At 53.2% G+C, this 24,763-nt stretch overlaps 1 protein-coding gene across 3 annotated transcripts in view; it reads right to left on the bottom strand.

Moving 5' to 3' along the window:
* Positions 1–3,802: 3,802 nt before the first annotated feature.
* Positions 3,803–24,763, bottom strand: part of PDE4A (phosphodiesterase 4A) — a 40,580-nt gene continuing 19,619 nt past the window's right edge. For all 3 annotated transcript variants that reach the window (XM_070373651.1, XM_070373652.1, XM_005902913.2), the window contains exons 2-15: positions 20,735–20,926; positions 19,656–19,692; positions 19,462–19,532; positions 18,624–18,673; positions 18,351–18,463; positions 14,823–14,916; positions 13,097–13,320; positions 10,973–11,071; positions 10,696–10,860; positions 10,362–10,461; positions 10,059–10,213; positions 9,579–9,701; positions 8,527–8,709; positions 3,803–6,409 (exon numbers count right to left, since the gene is read on the bottom strand). In XM_070373651.1, coding sequence (XP_070229752.1) covers positions 5,711–6,409; positions 8,527–8,709; positions 9,579–9,701; positions 10,059–10,213; positions 10,362–10,461; positions 10,696–10,860; positions 10,973–11,071; positions 13,097–13,320; positions 14,823–14,916; positions 18,351–18,463; positions 18,624–18,673; positions 19,462–19,532; positions 19,656–19,692; positions 20,735–20,926 — 2,305 coding nt within the window. In that variant the 3' untranslated portion in view covers positions 3,803–5,710. The remainder of the gene's footprint in view (positions 6,410–8,526; positions 8,710–9,578; positions 9,702–10,058; positions 10,214–10,361; positions 10,462–10,695; positions 10,861–10,972; positions 11,072–13,096; positions 13,321–14,822; positions 14,917–18,350; positions 18,464–18,623; positions 18,674–19,461; positions 19,533–19,655; positions 19,693–20,734; positions 20,927–24,763) is intronic.

The following is a 24,763-nucleotide window of genomic DNA, read 5'->3' as shown; positions in this document are numbered from 1 at the left end:
TAAAAGTAATACATGCCCATCGCAAAAATTCAGAAAATATCAAGGACTACACAACAGAAAACACTCTTTTAATCCCATCCCTGGAGACACTTAATATTTTGATGAACAAACTGTCTTTTCTATGCACATATGTAAGATGGTATGATGCAGAACATTTTGAAGCCTGCTCCTCTCACTGTGAACATCTTGTCATTTCAATAAATATAGACCCAACTCATTGTTTTTAATAGGTGTATATTACTCCATCATACAGGAAACATAATTTAATGACTTCCTAAGTTTGGACATCTGGGTTTTAATTCTTCACTGTTCTGATCAAAACAATAGAATGGGCATTTGGTACCTGCAATTTCAGGTACCAGCTGGTTCTTTAGGATAAGTAGTTTTAAAAGTGCAACGTCTGTGTTGAATGCATGCAGCTACGTTTTTAATAAATATTGTCAGACCACTCCCAGAAAGCTATATGTGCCAATTTCTACCAGCACTAATGAGCTATGAAAGTGCTTCACCCACCCCCTGGATGGCCCGTCTTTTCATTATTTGCCAATAAGTGAAAACTGTCTTCATTTTACTTCCTCATATTTTCTGTGCTGAGAAAGGAGGAAATATTACCCACACCTCAGGATTTTGTGCATGTGAACTAAAATAACAATAATAATATAAAAGTACCAGCCAGCTGGGGTTTCCCAGGTGGCACTAATGGTAAAGAACCTGTCTGCCAGTGGAGGGTATGAAGAGACGCAGGTTCAGTCTCTGGGTCGGGAAGATCCCCTGAAGGAGGGTCTGGCAACCCATTCCAGTATTCTTGCCTGAAGAATCCCATGGACAGAGAAGCCTGGTGAGCTACAGTCCATGGGGTCTCAAAGGGTCGGACGTGACTGCACACATCAGGCAGCTATCATTGTCAAACAGGCATTGGGTGAAGTAAGATTCTCACCTTATTTCCCCGAATTTTCTCAACTGTGAGATCACGTCTCAGCCTCAGTTTCCTCATCTGCAAAATGACAGTGTGTATCTCAGGAACAGCTGGAAAGCTGATAAAATAGTCTGAGTGATGAGTTTGGCACAAGGCAGGGCCCTCTAAAGGTTGGGCAAGGCGGAGCCATTTGCCCCAGAGCCCTGTAGCCTGCAAGTGGCTGATGTCAACTTCAGAGAATGAACTGACTCCACCCCTTGCCAGGGCCCCTGTCCTGTTCAGATTACAGAGCTTCTCTGACCTTGCTCATCTTTCCACAAAGAAAGATGAACTCCCCAACAGGAGAATTTTAAAGAGGCAGCTGATGGTCATATGCTACCTCTGTCCTTTGACCCACATTCTGACTGCCACCAAGGCCCAACTCAGAAGGCGTATGGAACATCACACCTACCCTTTTACACTTGGGAACACTGAGGCCTGGCACAAGGAGGCTCAGCCAATTGCTAATTGCTGCAGGCTGGGACTGATACTGTCGCCTCCTGACCCCCAGCCTGACACCCTTTCCCCGACTCTGCTTGCCTTTGGAACACCCTCGGGAAAACATCCATGTCTCCTCAATGCTTCTTGCGCAAAATTCAGATTCCCTGGCAACTTCTGCCTAGTTTTCCAGCTTCGTTCCTCCCCTCTGGGCCTAGGTTGGTCCCTGCTCCTCTGGGCCACGATATCTTTAAGCCAAAATCAAGCAGGCAAAGCTTCGTGTGCATTCCCTCCTCTACATTAACTCTCTTGCTTAAGTGCCAATAAGGAACATTCGGATATAGTAGCCAGGAGCTGCATGTGGGTACTTAATGTAAAAGAAAATGAAAACTCCAATTTGATTGCACTAGCCTCATTTCAAGTCCTTAAGAGCCACCTGGGGCCTAGTGCTTACCCTGTTAGATGCTGCAGACACAGAACGTTTCCACCATCACGAAGTTTCACTAGCTCTTAGTCTGGAACTTTTGTCCTTCCCATTTTACCAATGAAGCAATTGAAGATCAGAGAGATCACACCCAAGGTCACACAGCTAGAGCTGAGATTCAAATTAATCCTTGGCCACTAGAGACAACTAGTAGAGTAGGTGGTCATGCGTGCATGCTCAGTCATTCAGTCATTCAGTCGTGTCCGACTCTTTGTGAACCCATGGAGTGGGTTGCCATTTCCTACTCCAAGGGATCTCCCCAACCCAGGAATTGAACCCAGTCTCTTGCATCTCCTGCACTGGCAGGTGGATTCTTTACCACCGAGTCACCAGGGAGGCCTGTCACTCTTGCCTCAAATCCAGGGAAGCTGCCATCATTTTGTTTCAGAAGACTCATGCTGTGAATATATACTGATCCCACCGAGCTTAATGGCTTAAGCACTGTGTGTGTATGTGTGTTTATTACACACCAGAGGCAGCCAGTATTCTAACCTGAAAGCCTGTATCACAAACACTTCCTCTATCTTTATCCACAAGGGAAGTTTTGCTTGTTAGCATAATGAATGGCAGAAACAGTTTTACTCGTGAAATCGAGGCTTCTTAATTACCCTGATAAAGGTTGGAAAATGGGCTCCCATGGGTGGGATTAACAGTATTCAAACATGTGGATTGTTTCAAATATATCTGAGACTCGCTCACTCCCAACCTTGTATGAAGACACTAGAAAAACAAGAACTAAAATGTGGCAGCCTGGATGGGAGGGGAGTTTGGGGGGAGCATAGATACATGTATTATGTATAGCTGAGCCCCTGTGCTGTCCACCTGAAACTATCACAACATTGGTGATAGGCTACACCCCAATACAAAATAAAAAGTTAAAAAAACAAAAAAGAGCTAAAATGCCGAGCCGGTCCTGTGTGAACTTGGGGGAGGATTCAGCTTTCCTGATACACAGCATAAGGTTCACAGGCTTTAGGGTATTAATTTTTGTTTTGTTTTGTTTTAATGCAGCATTGAGTGGGGCTTCCTAGGTGGCACTAGTGGTAAAGAATCCACCTGCCAATGCAGGAGACATGAGACTCGGGTTCGATCCCTGGGTTGGGAAGATCCCCTGGAGAAGGGCATGGCAACCCACTGTAGTATTCTTGCCTGAAAAATCCCCATGGACAGAGCAGCCTGGCAGGCTACAGTCCATAGGGTCACAGAGAGTCAGACAGGACTGAAGTGACTTACCACAGTATTGATGGTTGCAACACCATAATGGCTAGAATTCATGGAACTTTCAGATGTCAATTCTCTTGTGCTGGTGCATCAAGCTTACTGTCTTCACAGCAGAATTTGACCCAAGATCTTTTATCATGACCTGGCCACCAGATGTTGGAGGCGTGGACAATCAGATCCTCTCGGTTTCCAGGAACGACTTCGTGGTACCAGAAGAACCCGAGTTGCGTCAGATATGCTGCACATTCAGAGAAACAAGGCTTACCTGGGTCTGTGTGCTCAGTCACATCCAACTTTTGTGACCCCATGGACTGTAGCCCGCCAGGCTCCTCTGTCCATGTAATTCTCCGGGCAGGAATACTGGAGTGGGTTGCCATGCCCTCCTTCAGGGGATCTTCCTGACCCAGGGATCAAACACTTGTCTCTTATACTGGCAGGTGGATTCTTTACTTGGGTTTCCTAGCCTCCAAAAACTGTGTGGTCTGAACCCACACTTTATAACCCACAGCAGTCCCTGTGTCTGGACCTGGCCCAGGCCTGGGGGCTGCCTCTTGCCAATCTCTCAGGACCCCCTCAAGTTCTATCTGCCCAGGGAGGGGCAGGGACTGAGTCCATTCCTTATCCCTACCTGGCCCCAGACAGACAACTCAAAAGACACACCTTGAGAAATAGGATGGAAAAAGAAGCCACATCAGCCATGAAGATCGGTGAAAGCCTTGGTTTAATTGGAGACAAGATCGAAGGGTTGAGTATCAATCAGTGGACCGACTGATTGATCGTTAAACCGGACAACACTTGAGCAGCTCCCGGGGTGGGGGGGTGGTCCTGGGCTCCCCTCCCCTGGGTCCCTGGGGACAGGGAGAGGGGCAGCTGCTGCCCAGCCCTCACCTCCCCCTCTGATCACATGACTCCCTGTTAAACAGCACTGAGTCCACACTTCTGGGGGTCTATGGTACAGTTCGTATAATACAGCAGGAATGGAGACTCCCCCTGGGAGACCCCCCACCCCTCTTTCCCCTGACTGAGTCAGTGGGGGAAGGGCGAGTTTATTTTCCCTTTTTGCCTCTGTAGAATAATTTACAAACCAACCTTACAGTATGTACAAAAAAAAAAAAAGAAGAGAAAGAAAGAGAACCAAAAGAAAAGGCCCCCTCCGGTCGCCGGCTGGGACTGAAACTACTTTCGCTACAAAAATGAACCCTGTACAGCATCTTGGGGGTGGGAATGGGTGGGACTCCCCACAGGGAAGGACAGACAGATGGAAGGCTGGGGGGAGCTGGGGGCTACAGTACCGTGTGCTCAGAATCGGAGGGGAGGAAGATGAGAGAGGCCGGTCCTGCCCAGCTGCAGAACCAAGCTGAGGGGCAGAGCGGATGGGGGATGTGGGGGTCTTTCCTTCCAAATAGTGCCCCCATGGCTTGAAGAAAAATGGCCTTGCATCTGTCCGTTGTATTGCTCCAGGGAACAGCTAGGGGAAGATGGGGAGGCTTGGCAAGGTGGGGGATGAAAGGAGAAATGACTCTGATGCCAGGGTAGGGTGGGCTGCCCAGAAAGGGGATGTGGGTGTACACCGTTATTGCTTCCTCCTAGGGCAAAGAGTTGGGGGAGGGCAGGAGGATGCTGGGGAGGGGGCATACCCAGGACGGGAACTCTGGGCCTGGCCCCGCCCCACTTGAGGTGCAAGTGGGAGCCACTGCAACCCCCTCTCCTATGGCCGTGGGAATCATTAAGGCAGAAACAAGAGGAGAAGCAGCTGGAAGGAAGGGGGGCGGCTCCAAATCATCCCCCCTCTCCAAACGGAGAAAATTCAAACTGAAACCCAGAGTGGAAGAGAAAAGGGGTGACGGGTGGAGAGGGCAGTGGGATCAGGCCCTCCTCAAACCTCAGATCCCAGGGTGGTGGTGTGAACGTCCCTCTGACACCCTCCCCTTGCCTCCTGAAGCCTCATGGCTCCCTCAAGTCAGTATTGCCAGGTTTGTGCAAAATGAGGCGGAAGACTTCTGGGGAGGGGAGGGCAGAAAGCCAGAGTAGGACTGGAGCTGGGGCCCCCCCTACAGTGGGCGACCCCTCCCCACCCCTAGGGCCCCCACCCAGAATGGCTATTCCTGGCTGGGTTCTAGAGACCCTCCCAAAATTCAGAAGTCTGGAGGGAGATTCTACACCAGGCAAAGAGCCCCAAGAGGCCGGAAGACTAAGCCTGGAACCTGGGCGATGGTGGTGAGGGTGGGGGGCTGGAGAGGTAGGGTCGGTGGTGGGAGTGGTTGGACCTGGACAAGGGGAGCCGGGAACAGGAGCGTCTACAGTTGCTGTGTTTCATCCTTTTTTTTTTTTTTTTTTTTCTTTTTCTAAAAATGTAACAATTAAAATTCCAAAAATAAAATCACTTCCGGGACCTCAGCCCCTGGTTCCCCAGCCCCCACCTCCAAAAAAGAGGCCCCTGGGTGGGGGTGGGGGGGAAAGAGGAAAAAAAGAAAAGAGAAAAAAAACCCACTTTTCTGTTTTCTTTTTTCTCAGGAGGCCCAAGAGTCTTTGAGGCAGTGGAGGAGGTCAGGGGGTGATGGTGGTGGTGGTGGCGGGTGGCACGGAGGCCAACCGGGTACAGGGGCTGACACTCAGGTAGGGCCACCAGCTGACCCCCAAGCTCCGGGAGCTGGAAGCGCTCCAGGAGTGGGATCCTCGCCGGCTGTCCCCGTGCAGGCACAGCATGCCCTCTTGGCAGCCTGATGCTCTTTTTGGGCCCCCACCTCGGCTGCCATGGAGGGGAGGCCCAGAAGGCCCGGGTCGTCCTCTGGAGGGGGCGGTGTCCTCAAGGCAAGCGGAGCAAGGCTATTAGGAGACAGGGCAGGGATGTTGCGGCAGCCCACACAGACATCCACGGACGCGCCTTGGGGCACGGACACGTCCTGGCCAGCTGCCACACTACCTGTGGAGTCCACTTGCCGGGTCAAGTACATTTCCTCTATCTCCACCTCCGCAGATGGATCCTGGCCATCAACTTCCAAAGGGTCTTCAGGTGGGGAGGCATCCTGGGCCATGTACAATTCCTGAATTGCAACCGCACCCGGGGCAGTGCACACCTCCTCCTCCTCTTCCTCGTCCAGCGTCAGCTCGAACTGGAACTTATCAGGTGGTGGGGGGTGGCCCGGTCCCCCAGGCTCCTCCTCGGGGGGTGGCGAGGGGCTCTGCCGAATGGCGCTGTAGTACCAGTCCCGGTTGTCTTCCAGAGTGTCCAGGATCTCTTGGGCATCTGGGTGGACCAAGTCAGCCCACGTCTCCCACAGCGGGTGTACGATATAGTCAATGAAACCCACCTGAGGGAGCAGAAAGGAAGCAGAAACCACAGATGGCACCACCATGCTGCGGGATCTGATAAAATTTAAAAGATGCTAATGCAGGGGACTTCCCTGGCCATCCAGGTAAGGTTAGGACTCTGCACTTCCACGACAGGTGGACAGGGTTCGATCCCTGATCTGGGAACTGAGATCCTGCATGTCACGCAGTGCAGCAAAAACTAAATAAAAATAAGAGATACTGATACCATCTGACCTAGCAAGTTTGCTTCTCCAGATCCATCCCTGGAAAAACTCTTGTGTAAGTAAGAGGGGGAAAAAATCACATATGAGATGTAAACAAAAACTGGAAACACCTCTATATATACATCAGTCGGGAATTACTTTTTAAAAATGGTGGTAAATCACAGATATTCATGAAAGCCCCCCGCCCTTTTTTTTTGCCTCTCTGTGTGGCTTGCAGGATTTTAGTTCCCAGAATGCATGCGTTCTCAGTTGCTAAATTGTGTCCAACTCTTTGATATCCCATGGACTGTAGCCAGCCACGCTCCTCTGTTCATGGGTTTTTCCCAGCAAGAATATTGGAGTGGGTTGCCATTTCCTTCTCCAAGGGATCTTCCCAACCCAGGGATCAAACCCTTGTCTCCTGCATTGGCATGTGGATTCTTTACCACTGAGCCACCTGGGAAGCCCGTGGGGATACCACACAGCAGGGAAAAAGGATGAGCTTAATCCATGTGTAATAAGGTGGATAGATTTCCAAGTCACTGTTGGGAAGAAAAGGTAAGCTATGTAAAAATAAGTATATACTGATACAATTTATACTTTTAACAAAGCTAAGCCCACAAACTATTCCTATTAAGTTACCTGTGAATATAAACGTGTAACAAAACAAATAAATCTGGTTTTCATCAGGGGTTAGGGGGCTATGTGGATGACCAGGGGACATTTGGAAGTGTCTGGACACAGTTTTGGTTATTACCACAGGAAAGGGAGAGTATTCCTTGCATCCCGTGGGTGGAGGCCAAGGATACTGCTCAACACCTTACAATGTAGAGGGTGGGCCCACCACAGAGAATGAGCCATCCCCAAACTTCAGTAGTGCTGAGGCTGGGTAACCCTGCATGGGAAACATACACACACCAAGACAGGAAGAGGAGATCTCACCAGGGAAGAGGCTAGAAGCAGGGAGAGTGAGAAACTCTCATGCTCAAAAGCTTTATCCTTTTTTTTAGGCCAGCTGTGCAGCATGTGGGTTCCTAGTCCTCTGACCAGGGATGGAACCCATCCCCCCTGCATTGGGAGAATGGAATCTTAACCACTAGACCTCCAGGGAAGTCCGCAAAGTGTTGTCTCTCACATGACCGTGTTTCTGTCCCTTTTGTTAAACAGGCAGATGACAAAGCTGAGTCATTTCACTTCATTTCAAAATCCATCAGGACTTCCTGGTGGCGCAGCGGATAAGGATCTGCCTGCCAATGCAGGGGATATGGATTCGATCCCTGGTCTGGGAAGATTCCATATGCCATGGAGCAAATAAGCTGGTGCACCATAGCTTCTGAGTCCATGGCTCTAGGGCCCAAGAGCCACAACTACTGAGCCTGTGTGCTGCAATTACTGAAGCCCACGCGCCTAAAACTCGGGCTCCGCAACAAGAGAAGCCACCATAATGAGAAGCCCAGACACTACAATGAAGGGTAGCCTCTGCTCATTGCAACTAGAGAAAGCCCACAAGCAGCAATGAAGACCCATGTGACAAAAAGAAAAAAAAAAAAAAAAATCCACCGAAACTCAGGCCCAAAATGAGTGGCCAGATCACAGGGAAACCAAGAGGCTGAATGGACATGAGGTCTGTAACTAACGGTCAGACGAATATTACAGATGTTATGGCAGTTGCAACAAAGAGTTAGAACTATCTGGGCGCAAATCTACAAATTAAGGAGTTGGAGGCTCAGTTCAGTTGTTCTGTGGAGCAGGAAGTGTTATCTATTTCTCATCATGATAAAGAAGGAAAAAACAAAGAAAAACTTGACATTGTGGATGGGCAGCTTAGGGCCTCCTGGGGGCCTTGGGGCTCGAGGCCAGGATGTGAGGTAGGGGGCCTTTCCCTGCTCCCTTCCAACACCCCGAGACTCTACCTGAGACTTCTCCACTGAGGCTGTGTGCTTGTCGCACATGGGACTGATCTCCATGCCTCGCTCACGTTCACGGTCGCCCTGCTGGAAGAACTCGGCCATGATGCGGTCGGTCCACTGGCGGTAAAGCTCCAGCGGCTTGGTGGGGTTGCTAAGATCTGCGCAGTGCACCATGTTCCGTAGAACCTGCGTGGGGTGGGGGGACCTTTAGAGGCCATGGCCCCCGACCCAGTTTCAGGCCCCAGGCTTTCTTACTTTCCCTTTGGAAAGAGAGCAGGGGATGGTGGGGCGGGGGGGGGGGGTGGTGGGTAAGGGGGGAGATGGAGGGAGGAAGAGGAGGTGAGGGAAAAGGGAGATGAGTGGAGGAGAGAAGGGGAGAGATGAGAGGTGAGTGATGAGCAAAGGGCAGAAGGAGGGAAGGGAAAAGAGGCAGTGGGGGACACAGAGGTGTGGGAGGAATGGAGACAGGGCTTGATGAAGAAAGGGAAAAAGGGGGCTTCTCTGGTGGCTCAGTGGTCAAGAATTCTCCTGCCAGTGCACAAGACACAGGTTTGATCCCTGGTCCGGGAAGACCCTACCTACATGCTGAAGGGCAACTGAGCCCGTGCGTCACAACTACTAAGCCTGTGCTCCAGAGCTCAGGAGCCTCAACTACTGAGCCCACATGCCACAGGAACTACTGAAGCCCACGCACCCTAGAGCCTGTGCTCTGCAACAGGAGAAGCCACCACAATGAGAAGTCTGTGCATCGCAACTAGAGAGTGGGTCTCACTTGCCACAACTAGAGAAAAACCTGCACAGCAATGAAGACCCATCACAGCCATGAACAAATAAATAGTTAATTAAAAAAAAACACACACTATGTTAAAAAAAGAAAGGGAAGAGGGAATTGAGTGAGATGGGGGAGACGGGAGTTGGAAAGGGTTAGGTGGCAGAGGAGAGAAAAGACAAAGAAGATGGGCAACCTGGGAGCTGGGGGCAGAGTGAGGGGCAGCAACCCAGACCTAAGGGAGGAGGGAGGGAAAGAGTCCTTATATGGTCTGTGTGGGGGGCACCTGGATGCGGTCGGAATAGTTATCCAGCAAGAGGACCCCCGAGCTGGTCACTTTCTTAGTCTCCACCATGGTCTTCAGGTCAGCCAGGAGGGTCATGTGCTTGGACATATCCGTGGCCAGCACCTGTGGGCAAGGACTTGTCATGGGGGCCCTCAAAGCCTGGCCACCCTCTGTATCCACCCAACCCAAAGTTTTCACTGAGCACAATCAGCCCCTGTGGAATTCCCTGGCAGACCAGTGATTAGGACACCCCTTTAGCTTCCACTGAAGGGGGCACAGATTTGATTCCCGGTCAAGGAACTAAGATTCCACATGTAGGGAGTGGGGCAAAAAAAAAAAATCCAACCCCCACAACCTCCTCCCAAAGGACGGTTCTCCTACTTGGGGCCTGTCTATCCCAGACTCAGACCAGACCTTCCCCAAATTCCCCTAGGCCCAAAGGCGACCTCCCGCACTGTCCCCGCCCCTCGCCCCGCCCACCATGTCGATGACCATCTTGCGCAGGCTCTGCCGCTGGCGCTTGCCGAGGTTCTGGAAGATGTCACAGTTGTCTTCCTGCAGCAGCTTGAAGCCCACGGCCAGGTGGTGATTTTCCAGCACCGACTCGTCGTTGTACATGAGCGCCAGTTCTGAATCTGGGTCCCAGGTCAGGTTGGGGCAGTCAGAAGAGACGACCCACCCAGGATGCCCCCCCGCTGGGAGGGGCCAGCGTAGGCCCCGCCCCCAACCCAGCGGGCCCCACCTCCAGCCCAGCAGGCCCCGCCCTCACAGAGGGCCACTCACTGGTGTTAATGAGGAACTGATTGGAGACTCCAGGGTGGTCCACGTCGTGGATGGCAGCCGCGAAGAGGGCAGCGAGAATCTCCAGGTCCGTAAACACGGCCTAGGGGCGGAGCAAGGGGGTCAGAGAAAGGCAGGGGTTAGAAAGATCGGGAGTCAGAGAGAGGGTAAAAGAGAAATGAGAGAGTCAAGAAAGATGGGGGTCAGGAGAGAGAGGAACAGGGTCAAAGAGAGATGGGAGGTCAGGGACCCAGGGTCAGAGAGATAAACAGGAGATTCAAGATGGGCAGGGGGGGAGGGGAGGCTGGAGAGACGGGGGTGCCCAGGTGGTGCTCACATCCAACGCAGGTGTGGCCAGCAGCACATGGGTGGACTGCAGCACGTCGGCTGCGTGCAGGCTGTTGTGGTAAGCCACATCCGGGTGGTAGTGGTCCTCTAGGGTCAGCATGTATGTCACCATAGTGTCCACCGGGATGCGGAACTTCTTCAGCAGGTCCCGCTCCTGCGGGCAGAGGTCGGGGGATGGTGGCCCTCCCTAGCCCTCAGCTCCTCACTCCTCCCTCTCCCTCGCAGCTGGCCCCACTCAGCCCGCCCTACCAGGAATCTCACCGTACCTGGAATATTGTGTACATGATACAGCTGAGGGAACGCCCCCCAGCGTAATCTGACACGCGAAAGATGTTCAGGCCCCACTTGTTCAGGTTTTCCAGTTCCTGGTGGAGACGGAGGCCACAGGTCAGGAGCCCCTGAGGCCAGGACCCTCTAGACTCTCTTCTAGGAGTTCAGAGGTGTTAGTTGCTCTGTCTTGGCCAACTCTTTGCGACCCCATGGACTGTATGTAGCCAGCCAGGCTCCTCTGTCCATGGAATTCTCCGGGCAAGCCTACTGGAGTGGGTAGCCCTTCCCTTCTCCAGGGGATCTTTCCCACCCAGGGATTGAACCCGGTTTCCTGTGTTGTAGGCAGATGCTTTACCATCTGAGCCAGGTGTTCAGAACCCTAGTCTGCATAGTGGGACCATTATCACTCAACCAGTGGGTGATGTGGTCAGCAGTATAGAATTTACCACCCAGGTCCTACTGGGCCAGAAAATAACAAAGCAACCCCAGTGTCTATTGAGTGCCTATAAGCTACCCAGCACTGCACTAAGTGCTTGATTTCACATAGCAGGTGAAGGAATCCAAACTCCAAGCAGTGACAAGACTCACCTAAGACCTTACATCTCACAAGCAGCAAGGCTGGGATGTGAACTCAGTGTGGCTGACCCAAAAGCACGGTTCAGCTTCAGTTAAACTGCTCTTGGGCACCGGGAGGAAAGGAACATGGGCTAGTTTTTCATGTCTTCGCAGAATTCAGAACAGTGCCAGGGACTTCCCTGGTGGTCCAGTGGATTTTGCACTTCCACTGCTGGGAGCGTGGGTTCAATCCCTTAGTTCAATCAGGGAACTAAGATCCCTCATGCCCTACTGCATGGCCAAAAAAAAAGTGCCAGTACACAGTAAGTGCTTAATCAACACTGGGTAACTGCATATAGCACTGGCCATTGCTGGCACATGGAGGGTTACAAGAAAAGTCAGCTGAGTGAGCCGCTGAGCTTGTGTCGAGTCCATTGTACAAATCAATGTGGGAGTCCTCCGGCCTACGATTTCACAGAAAAGCCAGGAGGTGAATCCGGGTTTGGTCTGTAGTGGATGCTGTTGGATTCTGTGCAGATTCCTTCCACTGGTAAGCATGTCCATCCCCCAGCTGCTGGAGCTGTTACACATTCTCACAGCTGTCCTTTCTCAAAAATCTGCTCTGGGGGGAACACGAAGATCCCACATGCTGTGTGGTGTGGCCAAAAAAAAAAAAAAAAAAACTTCACAAAACTGCTCTTTCTGCACTAGAGCTATGTAGAGGGGGTGAGGGCATTCACCCTGGGGACAGCCTCCAGTCAATGACAAAAGGTCAGTGCAGCCAGCACAAGACTTTCCTGGTGGTACAGTGGATAAGAGTCTGCTGCCAATCCTGGTTCGATCCCTGGTCTGGGAAGATCCCACCTGCCATGGAGCAACTAAGCCTGTGAGCCACAACTGCAGAGACAGTGCTCTAGAGTCCGAGATCTGCAACTACTGAACCCATGTGCCACAACTGCTGAGCCCACATGTCACAACTCCTGAAGCCTGTGTGCCTAGAGCCTGTGCTCTGTAACAATAGAAGCTACTGCAAGAGAAGCCCATGTACTGCAACAAAGAGTAGCCCCCACTGCAACTAGAGAAAGCCAGTGCACAGCAACGAAAACTCAGTGCAGCCAAAAATTAACTAATTAAAAAAAAATAGGCCAGCAGGCTTGCCTCAAGGTGGTTCAACTCAGTGGTGCTGTTCATACGTTGACTCCAGCTGAGACCACCCGCCTCTTTGCTCATTAGCTCCTTCCTAAACTGCTTCCTGGACTTCCCAGAAAGCACTAGTGGTAAAGAGCTCACTTATCAATGCAGGAGATTCGGGTTTGATCCCTGGGTGAGGAAGACCCCCTGGAGGAGGGCATGGCAACCCACTCTAGTATTCTTGCCTGGAGAATCCCATGGACAGGCACACAGCGCATACTGGTTCCTTCACTCCGCCTTTCCTGAGAGTTTCAAAGGGCAGGTATACCGCAATCCTCATCTCAATCTGACCCAAAGCCCAGTCCTTCACTGCCCCCGCCCCCAGAACCCTGCCCCTCCCTCTCCAGCCCCGCCCCCGCTGAGGCCCCACCCACTTGGGCTAGGAGTTCCTCTTGATCAGTCTTCACACCAAAGCGGGGCATGCTGGAATCGTTGAGGCTGCTGCTATGCATCAGCTTCTTCACTCCGGTTATCTGAGACATGGGCTGAAGCTGTGGCCCAGGGGCCGGGGGCTGCTGGCAAGGTCTCTGCCGTGGCGCTTGCTGTTTCTCCCGATCTTTGATCGTGGGTGATGGGATCTCCACTTCATTCCGCTTGTCTGCGGAAGACAGAGGAGAGGCAAGCATGGTTACCCCACTGAAGCTCCTTCATCTGGCTCTCAGACCGTGCCTGCCTTACCCCTCAGGCCCTGAAAATTCTCACCCAGGAGGTCAGACCTAGTCCTGGTGTCATGCTGTTGGTTGCTTATAGACTGGAAGCCAGAGCGGAGGTAGGAATTCTTCTGGGAGGTGGTGGGCTGGAGTGGGGACCCCAGGGCCAGACGAGAGCTGTGGGGTAGCCCCAGTCCAATCACCAAGTTTGGCGAGGGGGTGGCATGCGAAGTCAGGAGGCAGGGTGGGGGCGCTAGAGAGGGCTTCTGCCTGCCTCGGATAGGCAAGGACCCTTCTCGGGCTGGGAAGACAGGCCCGCGGTGACCCAGAGGACTGGTTGGGGTGGACAGCGCTGGGAGGCGGGAAGGAAGGGTGGTCTCTGGCTCCATGGGCCCACCCCTAACCCCTGGACATCAGCCTGTCTGGGGGCCAGCCCCAGAAGTCTCTTTTCCTGAGCTCTTTAGGCCTTCCAGAGTCCAGCCAGGGCCACCCATTGTGACCTGGGTCCCACCAGTCAATGACAGGGCCCAAGAGGGCTCATTTGCATGCTGTGCTCTTATTGGCTGGGTCTTCAGCATTCAGGCACATCACACACTCAATGGTGGGAATGTTTGAAACCTTCTTTCCAGCTTGGCTGGGGGGGCAGGTAACCTGAATTGGGGAACTTTGGTGATCAATTCTGAAGGTGAAATTACCCTGACTTTGTCAGGGATAGTCTCAGTTAAGGCTCTTGGCTTCAGGATGAGGGGAAGGCTGACCTCGGAGGTCATTGTGAGCTGAAGGGTTCCAGTGAATCTGAGGTATTCTACCTTTAAGTTTCTGAGTTAAGGAATTCTCCAGAGTTTGGGGAATCACTGTATAGGTTTAAGCTAAGCAAGAGAATCCTATTGAATTTGGGTATCTAAAGTTTGGGGGTCTACTGAATTTGGAGGTATTGTACCAAGTTTGGGCATTCTATTGAATTGGGGAGATTTCAGCTTGGAGGTTTTTTAAAGGTTTGGGGGTCTTTATGGGCTTTTAAGGGCAGGAATTCCCTTACATTTGAGAATTCCACTGAGTCCGGGCATCTCTCTTGAGTTTGAGGGGTCTTCTGAGTTTGGGGCAAGGAAATTCAAGGTTGGAGATTCTACTGAATTTTGGGAGACTTTGAGTTCTATTTGAGTTTGGGGGTTTCTTGGGGTCCTTGAGTTTGAGTTCCAATGGGGTCCCACTGAATTTGGAGGGACTTTGCAGCTTTAAAGTAGGGGTTCTACAGGAGTCGGGGGTCTCACTAAATTGGAGGGTATCAGAGTGTAGGAACTTTTGACGTGGTGACTTTGACCTTTGGGGAGGTGAGTCAGGGTCCCTTGGGCAAATGTGTGCAACAAGACTCAGGGTCTGGGGTGCCCCCCAACAGTCCAGTTATGCATCCCCCCTGTCACACACACACACAGTGCTGCCCTTCACTCACCCAGGAATGTGGTGGAGATGTACTCAGAGACCTGGTTTCCTGACCTGCTCATCTCTGACAGGTGTGTGAGTTCACGGTTTAGCATCCTCTTGAACTAAGGTGAAGGAGGCAAGAAGGAAGGCATGATGGGGTGATGGCAGGGGTTGGGGGGGTAAGGTCAGGCCTTCCCAAGAAACCTCTGAAGAACCCAGGAGCCCCTCTCACTTCTCTGCTCAGCCAGCACAGCCCTCAGCAGGCTGTGAGAGGGGAGGGGTCAGTCCTTCCTCTCCTCCCAACTCTCGATGGGGGTCCCCAGGCTTGGGGAGTGCAGCCCTCCCTCTCTGAGGAAGGGGCTTCCTCTCACCATACTCCCTCTTTCTGCCCCCAAGGAGGAGTCAGAGGGGCACCTGTGGAAGGGAGGGGCTCCTGCTTAACAGGGAGCCAATGGGGTGTCAGGAGAATCCCGTCACCATGGTGATGGGAGTCTCCTTAGCAACTCCCCCTCCAACCAGCTACTGAGCTGGGGAAAAGGGGGCAGGCCGTGGGCCCCTTAACCCCTGACTTCCCAGACCTACCCCTGGCCCAGGTCTTCCCAGACAGGGACCCCACACGCCAGGGTCCTGGCCCCGCAGCCCTCAGCCTGGTTTGAAAGGAAGGAATGCAGTCCTGAAATTCTGGGTGAAGATGTTTGGCTGGGGCAGGGAGAAGGGTGAGCAGAGGAAACCCTAGTTCAGTCACTAGGGGAGGGGGGGTTCCCATCATAGCCCCCTCTCCCCCAACCTCAGAGGGGTGGACAGATGCACAGATGGACAGGGGATGCCTAGAACCAGCCCTGGGGGCTCCTCTGGGTCTCCCCGTCTCTCTTCACACAAGTGGCCGCTGTGACATTGTGCATGAGGAGAAAGGGCATCGGCTCCCCACCCCCAAGCTCCACCAAAGCGCCCCCTGAGCTGGAGCCGACTGTCCAGAGAGGCAGGAGGGACTCTTGGCAGGAAGGGTGAGCCTGCCCAGCCCACATCGGGAGAGGCACTCACTCCTCCCAGGGCTGCTAGAGGCCCTGGGCACCCACAGAGAGACACACATCCACACACAAGATGGACCCACAAAGTCACACAACCGCACAGAGTCACAGACCCCCCACTTACACAGTGCTACACAGCCCCCAGACACACACATCAAGGAGCACACACAATAAAGCAGTCACTGAACTCAGGGTCACATGCCCCAGAAAAATCATGCAGCTCTGGGCTCATAAACATGGCCCAAAACACACCACCACAATCAGAACCATGTGATCTCAGCCAGGGCCATCCCCCAGTCCACGACCCAGGCACACAAGCCCACGGGCCTCAGGCAGCCCCCCACCACTCCAGACACACACACACATGCATGCTGCGGTCACACCCAGAGAGAGACCCACACCCCCAGCCACCCACCTTCCACGCCCAGCCCCGGGCCACACACAGAGACACAGTCACCAGGCTTCATCTCCAGGCCACACACGTGCACAGATGCACACACAAGCCCAGACCGGGGGCTGGAGGGTGCGAGGTGGGAGGGCCAGAGCTGGGTCTCTTGCCCATCCTCCACCCTGAGTTCCCCTACCTGGTCCCACCAGCCCACCAGCCACGGCTTGGAGCAGGTCTCGCAGAAGAAATCCACCAAGGGCATCGTGGAGTCTTGGCCCCGCTCAGGGCTGCCGCACACAGAGGCTGGGCTTGGGGAGTCCCGGGGTTAGCAGCTATTGTGGCAGGGGGCGGGGTGCTGGGCAGTGGAAGGGGGAGCCGCGGAGGGGCCCAGGCCGGCCCAGCAGGGCTGGGGGGCTCCCTTCCCCTCCGCGCTCCCGGCAGCAGCCCTGGTTACATGGTTTGCCTGCCGTGGGCCCTGCTGGGCCCCCCTGCGGCAGCAGCAGTGGCTGGAGGTGGCCGGGGACCCCTGCCCATGGAGGGAAGGTGCAGGGCGAGGGTCCCGGGAGGAGGCTTCGGAGGCTCTGGGCTCCGTGTGTTCGCCTGTGTGTGTGCGTGTGCGTGCTCACTGCAGCACTGGCAGGCTGCATGCAATGTCAGGTGGTGCTGGGGGTGGGGGGGGCATTAAAGGGGCACTGGAGCCCACGGGCCTCAGGCAGGACCCAGGTGAGGTTGCCAGGGATGGGCAGGGAGGCACACACACCCGGCAGAGGGCATGCCCCCACCTCGCCGTGGACACACCCAGCGACAGACACACACACCCACATGCTCCACACACCAACACACAATCAGACACAAATTCCACTCCACACCACTACAGTCAGACATTTGACAGACCTGACCACACTCTGACACCCAAATGCTTTCAGTCCTATGCTAACCACACAAACACACACACACACAGTCACAATTCTGTTGTTCAACACATTTCTAGGAATACAATAGAGCACACAGAGGTACAAATACCTCTAGACACCCATTCCCAGAATATGGACTCACAACCAGAAGTACAGACACACACTAAGGGATAAACACCCAGATACTGGACACACTTGCAGCAGACACACTCAACACACCCACAGACACACTTGTAAACAAACATGGATACCCGTATGGCCTCAGACACAAATGTGCCCTGACTAATCTATAAGGGAATACGCACACTCACACCCACGCTCCACACGCACATACCCCATTGCAGAAATACACCCGCAGACCTACATTCAGACACACAGTCACATTCTCAGATGCTCCACACATACCCTCAGGGACACAATTGCCCTAGACTCACATGTTCCCAGACAAACCTCCACCCACGGGTGTGCGCACCCCCCAACACAGACGCCCCCACCTGCACATTCATTTCCTGACAGGCATCCTCCCACCAAGCTGTACAACTCCAGGTGGCATCATTCACATTGCCCGCTTCCTGAATGGCGCCCCCTGGAATTGTGCAGTGCACAGTCAGCACAACTGTACATGGATGCCTTGCACTCTCTCCTGTGGCCTTGCAAGCACACACACACACACACAGAGTCACAGACACATGGAGATACACACTCAGATTCACAACTGGACTAACTCACATCTCTAGACATACACACCCCCCTGGTACAGCTCCCCACACTGACAGCCCCACATTGTCAGCTGTGCATATCCTTATGCCCTCCACAGATACACTTGTGCATGCCACTCCTGATGGATCTTATTGGGATACCCCCCACTCCCCTGCCCTCCTCCCTGCCCAGCACTGCAATCGGGTAACCAACAAACAGTCATATAGCCACAGATACACACTCATAAACCATACAAACACAACCTGCTCCCCCCAGGACAGAAGGTCACCTAGGGACACACCCCCCCACACACACACACACCAGGTCTACAGGAGATACAAAGTCAGACAACACACACCACACACACACACATCCCAGGTCTACAGGAGATACAGAGTCAGATAAAGGACACCCAGGGTCTGACCCCACCCCACAGGCTCTCATCACAGGTGGACCACGCCCATTGGCCACGCCCCATAGCTAACCCCGCCCCCAGCCGTTGGCTCCACCCCGCTGCTCCTACACACCTTGTGGGAAGCCATCTCGCTGACGGAGCGATAGGTCTGCATGGTTTCCAGCTGCTCCAGACACCAGTCCAGCTCCTCCAGTGTCTCTCGGGCCAACTGCTGACACGTCTCCTCTGGGGAAGGGGCAGCCGGGGCGGTGACTGCGAGGGTTCGCATGGAGACCCCCAGAGGTGATGGGGGCCCGTCTGATGAGTAGGGCGCTGGGAAAGGGGGCGAGGGACCCCGCACTGGGGCACCACGAGGGGCCTTTCTCATGCCCTTGGGCTTGGTTACCTGATAGCGTGGCCTTGCAGACGGGGGTTGGGCCGCCCAGCGGGGACCGCCTGCAAAAAATCGGGCCCCAACCTCAGCCTGGCCCTCCCCGTATCTCTGCCTCCCTCTCCATGAAGAGTTCTGACTTTCCTTTTTATGAGCCCTCTCTGTGTGTCCCAGGCATGCTGCCATTTACTCTGCCCGCTGCCTCTCACAGAGCCTCACAAAAACCCATTTTACAGATGAGGAAACTGAGGTTCACGAAGGTGGAGCCAGCTTCCTCAAGACTATATGGCTGGTTGGGTCAGACCCTGTGTCTCCAAAGTCCCTGCTTCCCTGACCATCCCTCCCCCGAGTTCCTTGAACCCCAGGATAACTCTGCCCCCACCCCCCGCCCCCCAGGGCTCCCAGAGGAACCAGCAGCTCTCAGCCTCACCCCTGCCCCCAAATAAGAACTACTTCTATTCAGTGAGCACTTACTATGTGCTGGGCAGTATTCTAGCACTTTCTATACATCACCTTCTCAACTTCTTACAGCGGTTTCCAGTTGACAGAAGCAACACAGACGGCTAATTGCCTGGCAAGCTGGCATCACTGCCAGGAGTGGCTCAGAGGCTGGGGTGGCTGACCACTCATGACCGCAGCCTTGAGTGTCCATACCCCTCCATCTTTGTTTATAAAAGTTTCCCCGACTTAAGAATTTGAATCACAATGGTTTACTGGCTCAGTGGCAGCTGTTGGCTAAACAGAGGCTCAGAGAGGTCAAGTGCCTGCCTGAGGTCACACAGCAGCTGTGAGAGTTGGACCCAGGTGTGTTGAGCCTCATGATCACAGGCCCTGGGGCCCAGCCTCCACTTACTTGTTGCTGGGAATGGGCACATTGGTCAGGAGGGAGAAGTTGCTGCGAACGCTCCGGAGACTGGCCAGCACCTGGGTGGGGGAGCCAGGGTGAGGAGAGGGGCCCACCCAGAGCGAGGAGCTGGGGCTGGGCCCCTGTCCCCAAGTGTAGGGGAGAGTCAGAGCCCCTTCCCTTCTTAGGGGAGGGGGTCTTACCTGGGCAAACGGCGTGACGATGAGGTCCTCTGCATGCCTGCAAGGACAGGGGTAGGTCAGGGGTCCTCACAGTGGGGCTCCCAAGGGTCTGGGGTGGACAGGGGCTGGGGCTACCAGAAAAGCAAGTCACTAGGGTGTCACTCTGTGGGGGACTGGGCCCTGGGAGGCTGGTGGACAGGAAGGGGGCTCTGTGGGGTGGGGGAGGGGTGCTTATACCTCACAAGGATGGTTACGCTGCAGGGGCTTGTTCTGAAGGAAACGGTCAGGGAGAAGGGTTCAGGTGGGGCAAGGTGAGGTGGCGCAGAGACAAAAGGAGGGTGGTGAACACACCTCAGAGGCTGAGCTTGGAGAAACTAGTAGTGGGGAGGGGGTGGAGGACAGGAGCTGGGGGGAAGGGGTGATACAGATGCCTCACTGGGTCGGGACAGGGCTGGAGGATTCAGTAGAGGAAGAGGGCTGAGGAGATGGGGGTGCTCACACCTCTATGCTATTGTTGCTTAGTTGCTTCAGTCGTGTCCGACTCTCTGCGACCCCATGGACTGTAGCCCGCTGGGCTTCTCTGTCCATGGGATTTCCCAGGCAGGAATACTGGAGTGGGTTGCCATTTCCTTCTCCACACACCACTATAGGTGGTCGTGATAAGGGGGCTGGTTTAGGGAAGCCTAGACATGGGGAGGAAGAAGAGGGTCAGCCGAGGTGGACCCTCTGGAAGTGGTAGCCAGGAGGGGCTCAAGTGGGGTTCCCTTGCTGGAGAGATGGGATAAGGTGGGGCCAGGCCCCTGAAACCAAGGGGTAGGAGTGGGCATGGGCAGGTTGGGTGGGTGGGCACTGTAGGGACATGGGTGGGGCTGGGCCTCAGCTCAGAGTGGCCAGGTGGCGGGGCAGAGACAGGGTGGGCGCTCATACCTCACTGGGTGGGTATGCTATAAGGGGGTTGAGTCCTCAATAGGGAATAAGGGCGCTGTTTAGTTTTTGCCAAGGACCATGGGGTGGGCTGGGGGTTGGGCAGCCCCCGTCCCCCCTTGCTGGGGCCAGGAGGCCTGGAAGAGCCAGCCAGGGGGGAGATGGCAGGTGCTCACGCCTCGCTGGTGACCGACGAGTTCCGGGACATGGTCTTGGGTGACATGTCATAGTCGCTGTCTGAGCGGTAGAGAAACGACTCCCGGCGCTGGCTGGTGGCCGCACCAGCATGCAGCACGAGGCCCGGGCTCGCCTGCGAGTCCAGCGGGCTGCGGCCTGGCGACGGTGTCGGTCCATTCTCCGCCTCCAAGCTGCAAGGGGTGGGCGGGAAGAGGGGTCAGTGGGCTGAGATGACATTGAGGGGGGGCGTCGAGAGGAATAAGGAGACCCAGGAAATTCCTGACAAGAGAGACAGATACTTCAGAAAAGGTGGGAGACAGGAAATTAGAGAGACCACCTTTGTGTGCCTGGTCCTGCTGCCAGAGCTAAGGGACACTGCCGTGACCCAGACAGACCATGATCTGTGCCCCTCACAGACATGACACTGTGAGGGCTGGTCTAGAAACAGGCCAACCGAGCAGCACTGCACATCCCCAAAAGTTGTGGGGTCTTCCTCGCTCTGTTCTTCCCTTGGTACCTCAGAGCAATCAAATCTATTCAAGAATAATCTGTCTGCTTCATACCCCTTCCTTGGCCAGCCTGCCCATAATCACTTTCCTGGGCCAGGACATTTGTCTTTGCTCTGGCCCCTAGCTGCTTCTGTTTATACCCCTGTCCGCTTCCCTCAGCAGCCAGAGGAAGCCTGTGAATACCTGAGTTGGGTCACATCCCTCCTCTGTTTAGAACCTTCTCTGGCTCCCAGTTCACTCAGAGCCAAAGCCAAAGTCCTTGCTGTGGCCCACAAGGCCCTGCCCCCATACCCACTACGCCCTTCATGGACTCTGCTGCAGCCATAATTGCTATCTGGCTGTTCCCTAAATATTCCAGGGATATTCCTGCCTCAGGGCCTTTGCACAGGCTGTCTCCCTGGCCCAGATCTCCAGTGGCTCCCCCCTCCTCTCAAATGTTGCCTCTTCAGGAAGGCCTCCCTCAACCAACCCATCTGAAATATCATCCCCTGCCCTTACATTTCATATTTCCCTTCCTTAAAATAAATACTACTTACCCAACACATTCTATGTTTTACTTTTCCGCTGTTTGCCTTCCCTTCTAGAACTAAGCTCTACAGAGCAAGGATTTTTGTCTGCTTTGTTCACTGCTGGATCTCTGGCTAAGAACATGGCCTGGATGCCCAATAAATGTTTACTGAATGAATCAATCTATGAATGAATGAATGAATGAATGAATATACAGGCTGGATGGTGCCATCCAGGGAATTAAAACTAGGTGGGTGGCTGGAAAGGTGATTTTTAGCTGCTGTGGTGGAGGCAGGTCTCTCTGAGGAGGTGATATCTGAGCAGGGCCTGAAGGATGAGAAGGAGCAGGCCATGGGGTCAGGAGGTGGGAGAAAGCACTCCAGGGTGAGGGAACAGTAAGTGAAAAGGCCCTGTGGCAGAATCTGTTTTTTGTTGGAGGACCAGCAAGGAAATTGGTGTCACTGGAGTGGAGATATAGATAGATAACAGAGACACAGCTAAATAGAGGATACAGCAGGACTCCATTCTGTTGGCACTGGCAAGACAGAGCCTCTGGATGAGGTAGGAAAAAGCTGGCTATGCCACTTCCCAAATGTACAACTTGGGGGAAAAGACCAAATTTCCGTTTCCTCTTCTGCAATATGGGGGCAACCACTGCCTGCCTGAGGTCATCCAGGTAACCAGCGTTAACACAGGTAACATGCTCAGGGTGGTGCCTAACAGGGAGCTCAAGAAACATTGGCAGCTGTAAATCTATCAGCCCCCTAACTGTAAATCTATCAGTATCCCTGGGGAGGGAACTCACCTAGGCAATTGATATGAAGGTTTGAGGATAAGTGTGGGGAGCTGTGTGCCTGTGACATGCTGTGTGACCTCGAGAAGGTCACTGCCCTCTCTCGTCTGTGACTCTGTTAAAATGAGGGTGTTAGACTGGTCAGCAGATTTCAGGCTGTGCTCTGGTGAGTACAACCGGGTAGGGAGAGAAGAAATAGAATCCTCCCTGCACTTTCTGGTCCTACTATTGAATGTCGGTCTAAGATTTTATTTGAATGTTCCCTCTGCTAAGAAATAAACCTGAGGGAATTCTCTTGGGGTCCAGTGGTAAGGACCCTGCATTTCCACCACAGGGGGCCCAGGTTCCATCCCTGGTCAGGGAACTAAGATCCCACATGCCATGTAGCCTGGTCAAAAAAAAAAAATCTGAAATCTCCTAGACCAGGACAGCATTACCAGCTTCTATGCTGCTGCTGCTACTAAGTTGCTTCAGTCGTGTCTGACTCTATGCGACCCCATAGATGGCAGCCCACCAGGCTCCCCCGTCCCTGGGATTCTCCAGGCAAGAACACTGGACTGGGTTGCCATTTCCTTCTCCAATGCATGAAAGTCAAAGTAAAGTTGCTCAGTAGTGTCCAACTCTCAGCGACCCCATGGACTGTAGCCCACCAGGCTCCTCCGTCCATGGGATTGTCCAGGCAAGAGTACTGGAGTGGGGTGCCATTGCCTTCTCCCACCAGCTTCTATACATGGACTCTTTTTCCTGGGCCAGCCCTGGGATGGGGGGATGGGGGGGAGGACTTCACTGCCTCCATTTTACACATGAAGAAACTAAGGTTCAGAGAGGATGATTGGTTCCAGGTCACACAGTAAGGTCATGGTGCAGTCAGAATTCCACCCCAAGTCTTGGGATTCCTCAGATCAAAATCTTAACTGCTGCCCTCTGTTGATGACCCCCATCAGAGCACATTCCCCTCATTAGAGCAAATTTTTCCAGGGGCCAGGCAGCCAACATAAAAAGCAGAGTGGGGCTGGGGGCCCTGGGTTCCAATTATAGGAAAGAAACCGGAAATTTTAAATAGTTGAAAACTCAAACTTCTTTTGAAAACAAACTTCAGAAAACATTTTAAAAACACTGAACACTGCTCTGCAAAAGACACTGTCAAGAGAATAAAAAGACAAGCCACAGACTGGGAGAAAATATCTGACAAAGGACTGGTATCCAGAATACATAACAAACTCTGAAGATGGACTTCCCTGGTAGTGCAGTGGTTACGAATCTGCCTGCCAATGCAGGGGACACAGGTTCAAACCCTGATCCAGGAAGATCCCACAAACCGCAGAGCAACTAAGCCCATGCACCACAGCTACCAAGCCCACGTGCCAAGAGCCCGTCCGTGCTCCACAAGAGAAGCCACTGCAATGAGAAGCCCGCGCACCGCAACTAGAAAGAGCCCTTGTACAGCAACGAAGATTCAGTGGAGCCAAAAATAGATAAATGAAAATTTAAAAAGAAGACAACTCAATGCAAAAATGAGCAGAAGTATGGACAGTTCACCAAAGAAGATACACAGATGGCACATTCGCACAGGAAACATCATTCCTCCTTAGGGAAATGCAAATTAAAACCATGAACTATCCCTTTGCACCTACTAGGATGCTAAACAAACAAAAATTGACAAGGATACCAAGTGGTGATGACAAGGATCCATCCTTGTCACCACCAGGATCCCATCACTGATGGGAATGCCAAGTGGTACAGCCACTCTGGAAGACAGCTGCTTGGTTTCTTATGAAATTGAGCATACCCTAATTGTACAATCTGACAACTACACTCCTATACATTTACCCAAGATAAATGAAAACATGTCTGCTCAAAAACTTGATGACTAGGGACTTCCCTGGTGGTCCAGAGGCTAGGACTCCACGTTCCCAATGCAGAGGGCCCCAGTTCGATCCCTGGTCAGGGAACTAGATCCCACATGCTGCAACTAAGAGTCCACATGCCTCAACTTAAGATCCTGGATGCCACAACTAAGACCGGCCCAGCACAGCCCAAATGAGTATATATATATAAAAGCCTGCTGACTAGTGTTTATAACAGTTCTCTTCATAATCACCCAAATCTAGAAACAACCAAACCAAATGTACATCAGCAGATGAATGGATAAATGGTAGCAGATCCATGCCGTGGAATGTGTGTATGCTTAGTGGCTCAGTTGTGTCCAACTCTTGCGA

Source organism: Bos mutus, chromosome 7, assembly GCF_027580195.1.
Source record: "Bos mutus isolate GX-2022 chromosome 7, NWIPB_WYAK_1.1, whole genome shotgun sequence".
In the NCBI taxonomy this organism is placed as follows: domain Eukaryota; kingdom Metazoa; phylum Chordata; class Mammalia; order Artiodactyla; family Bovidae; genus Bos; species Bos mutus.
Note: the sequence above shows the minus strand (reverse complement) of the source record. Positions and strands in the feature narration are given on the sequence as shown.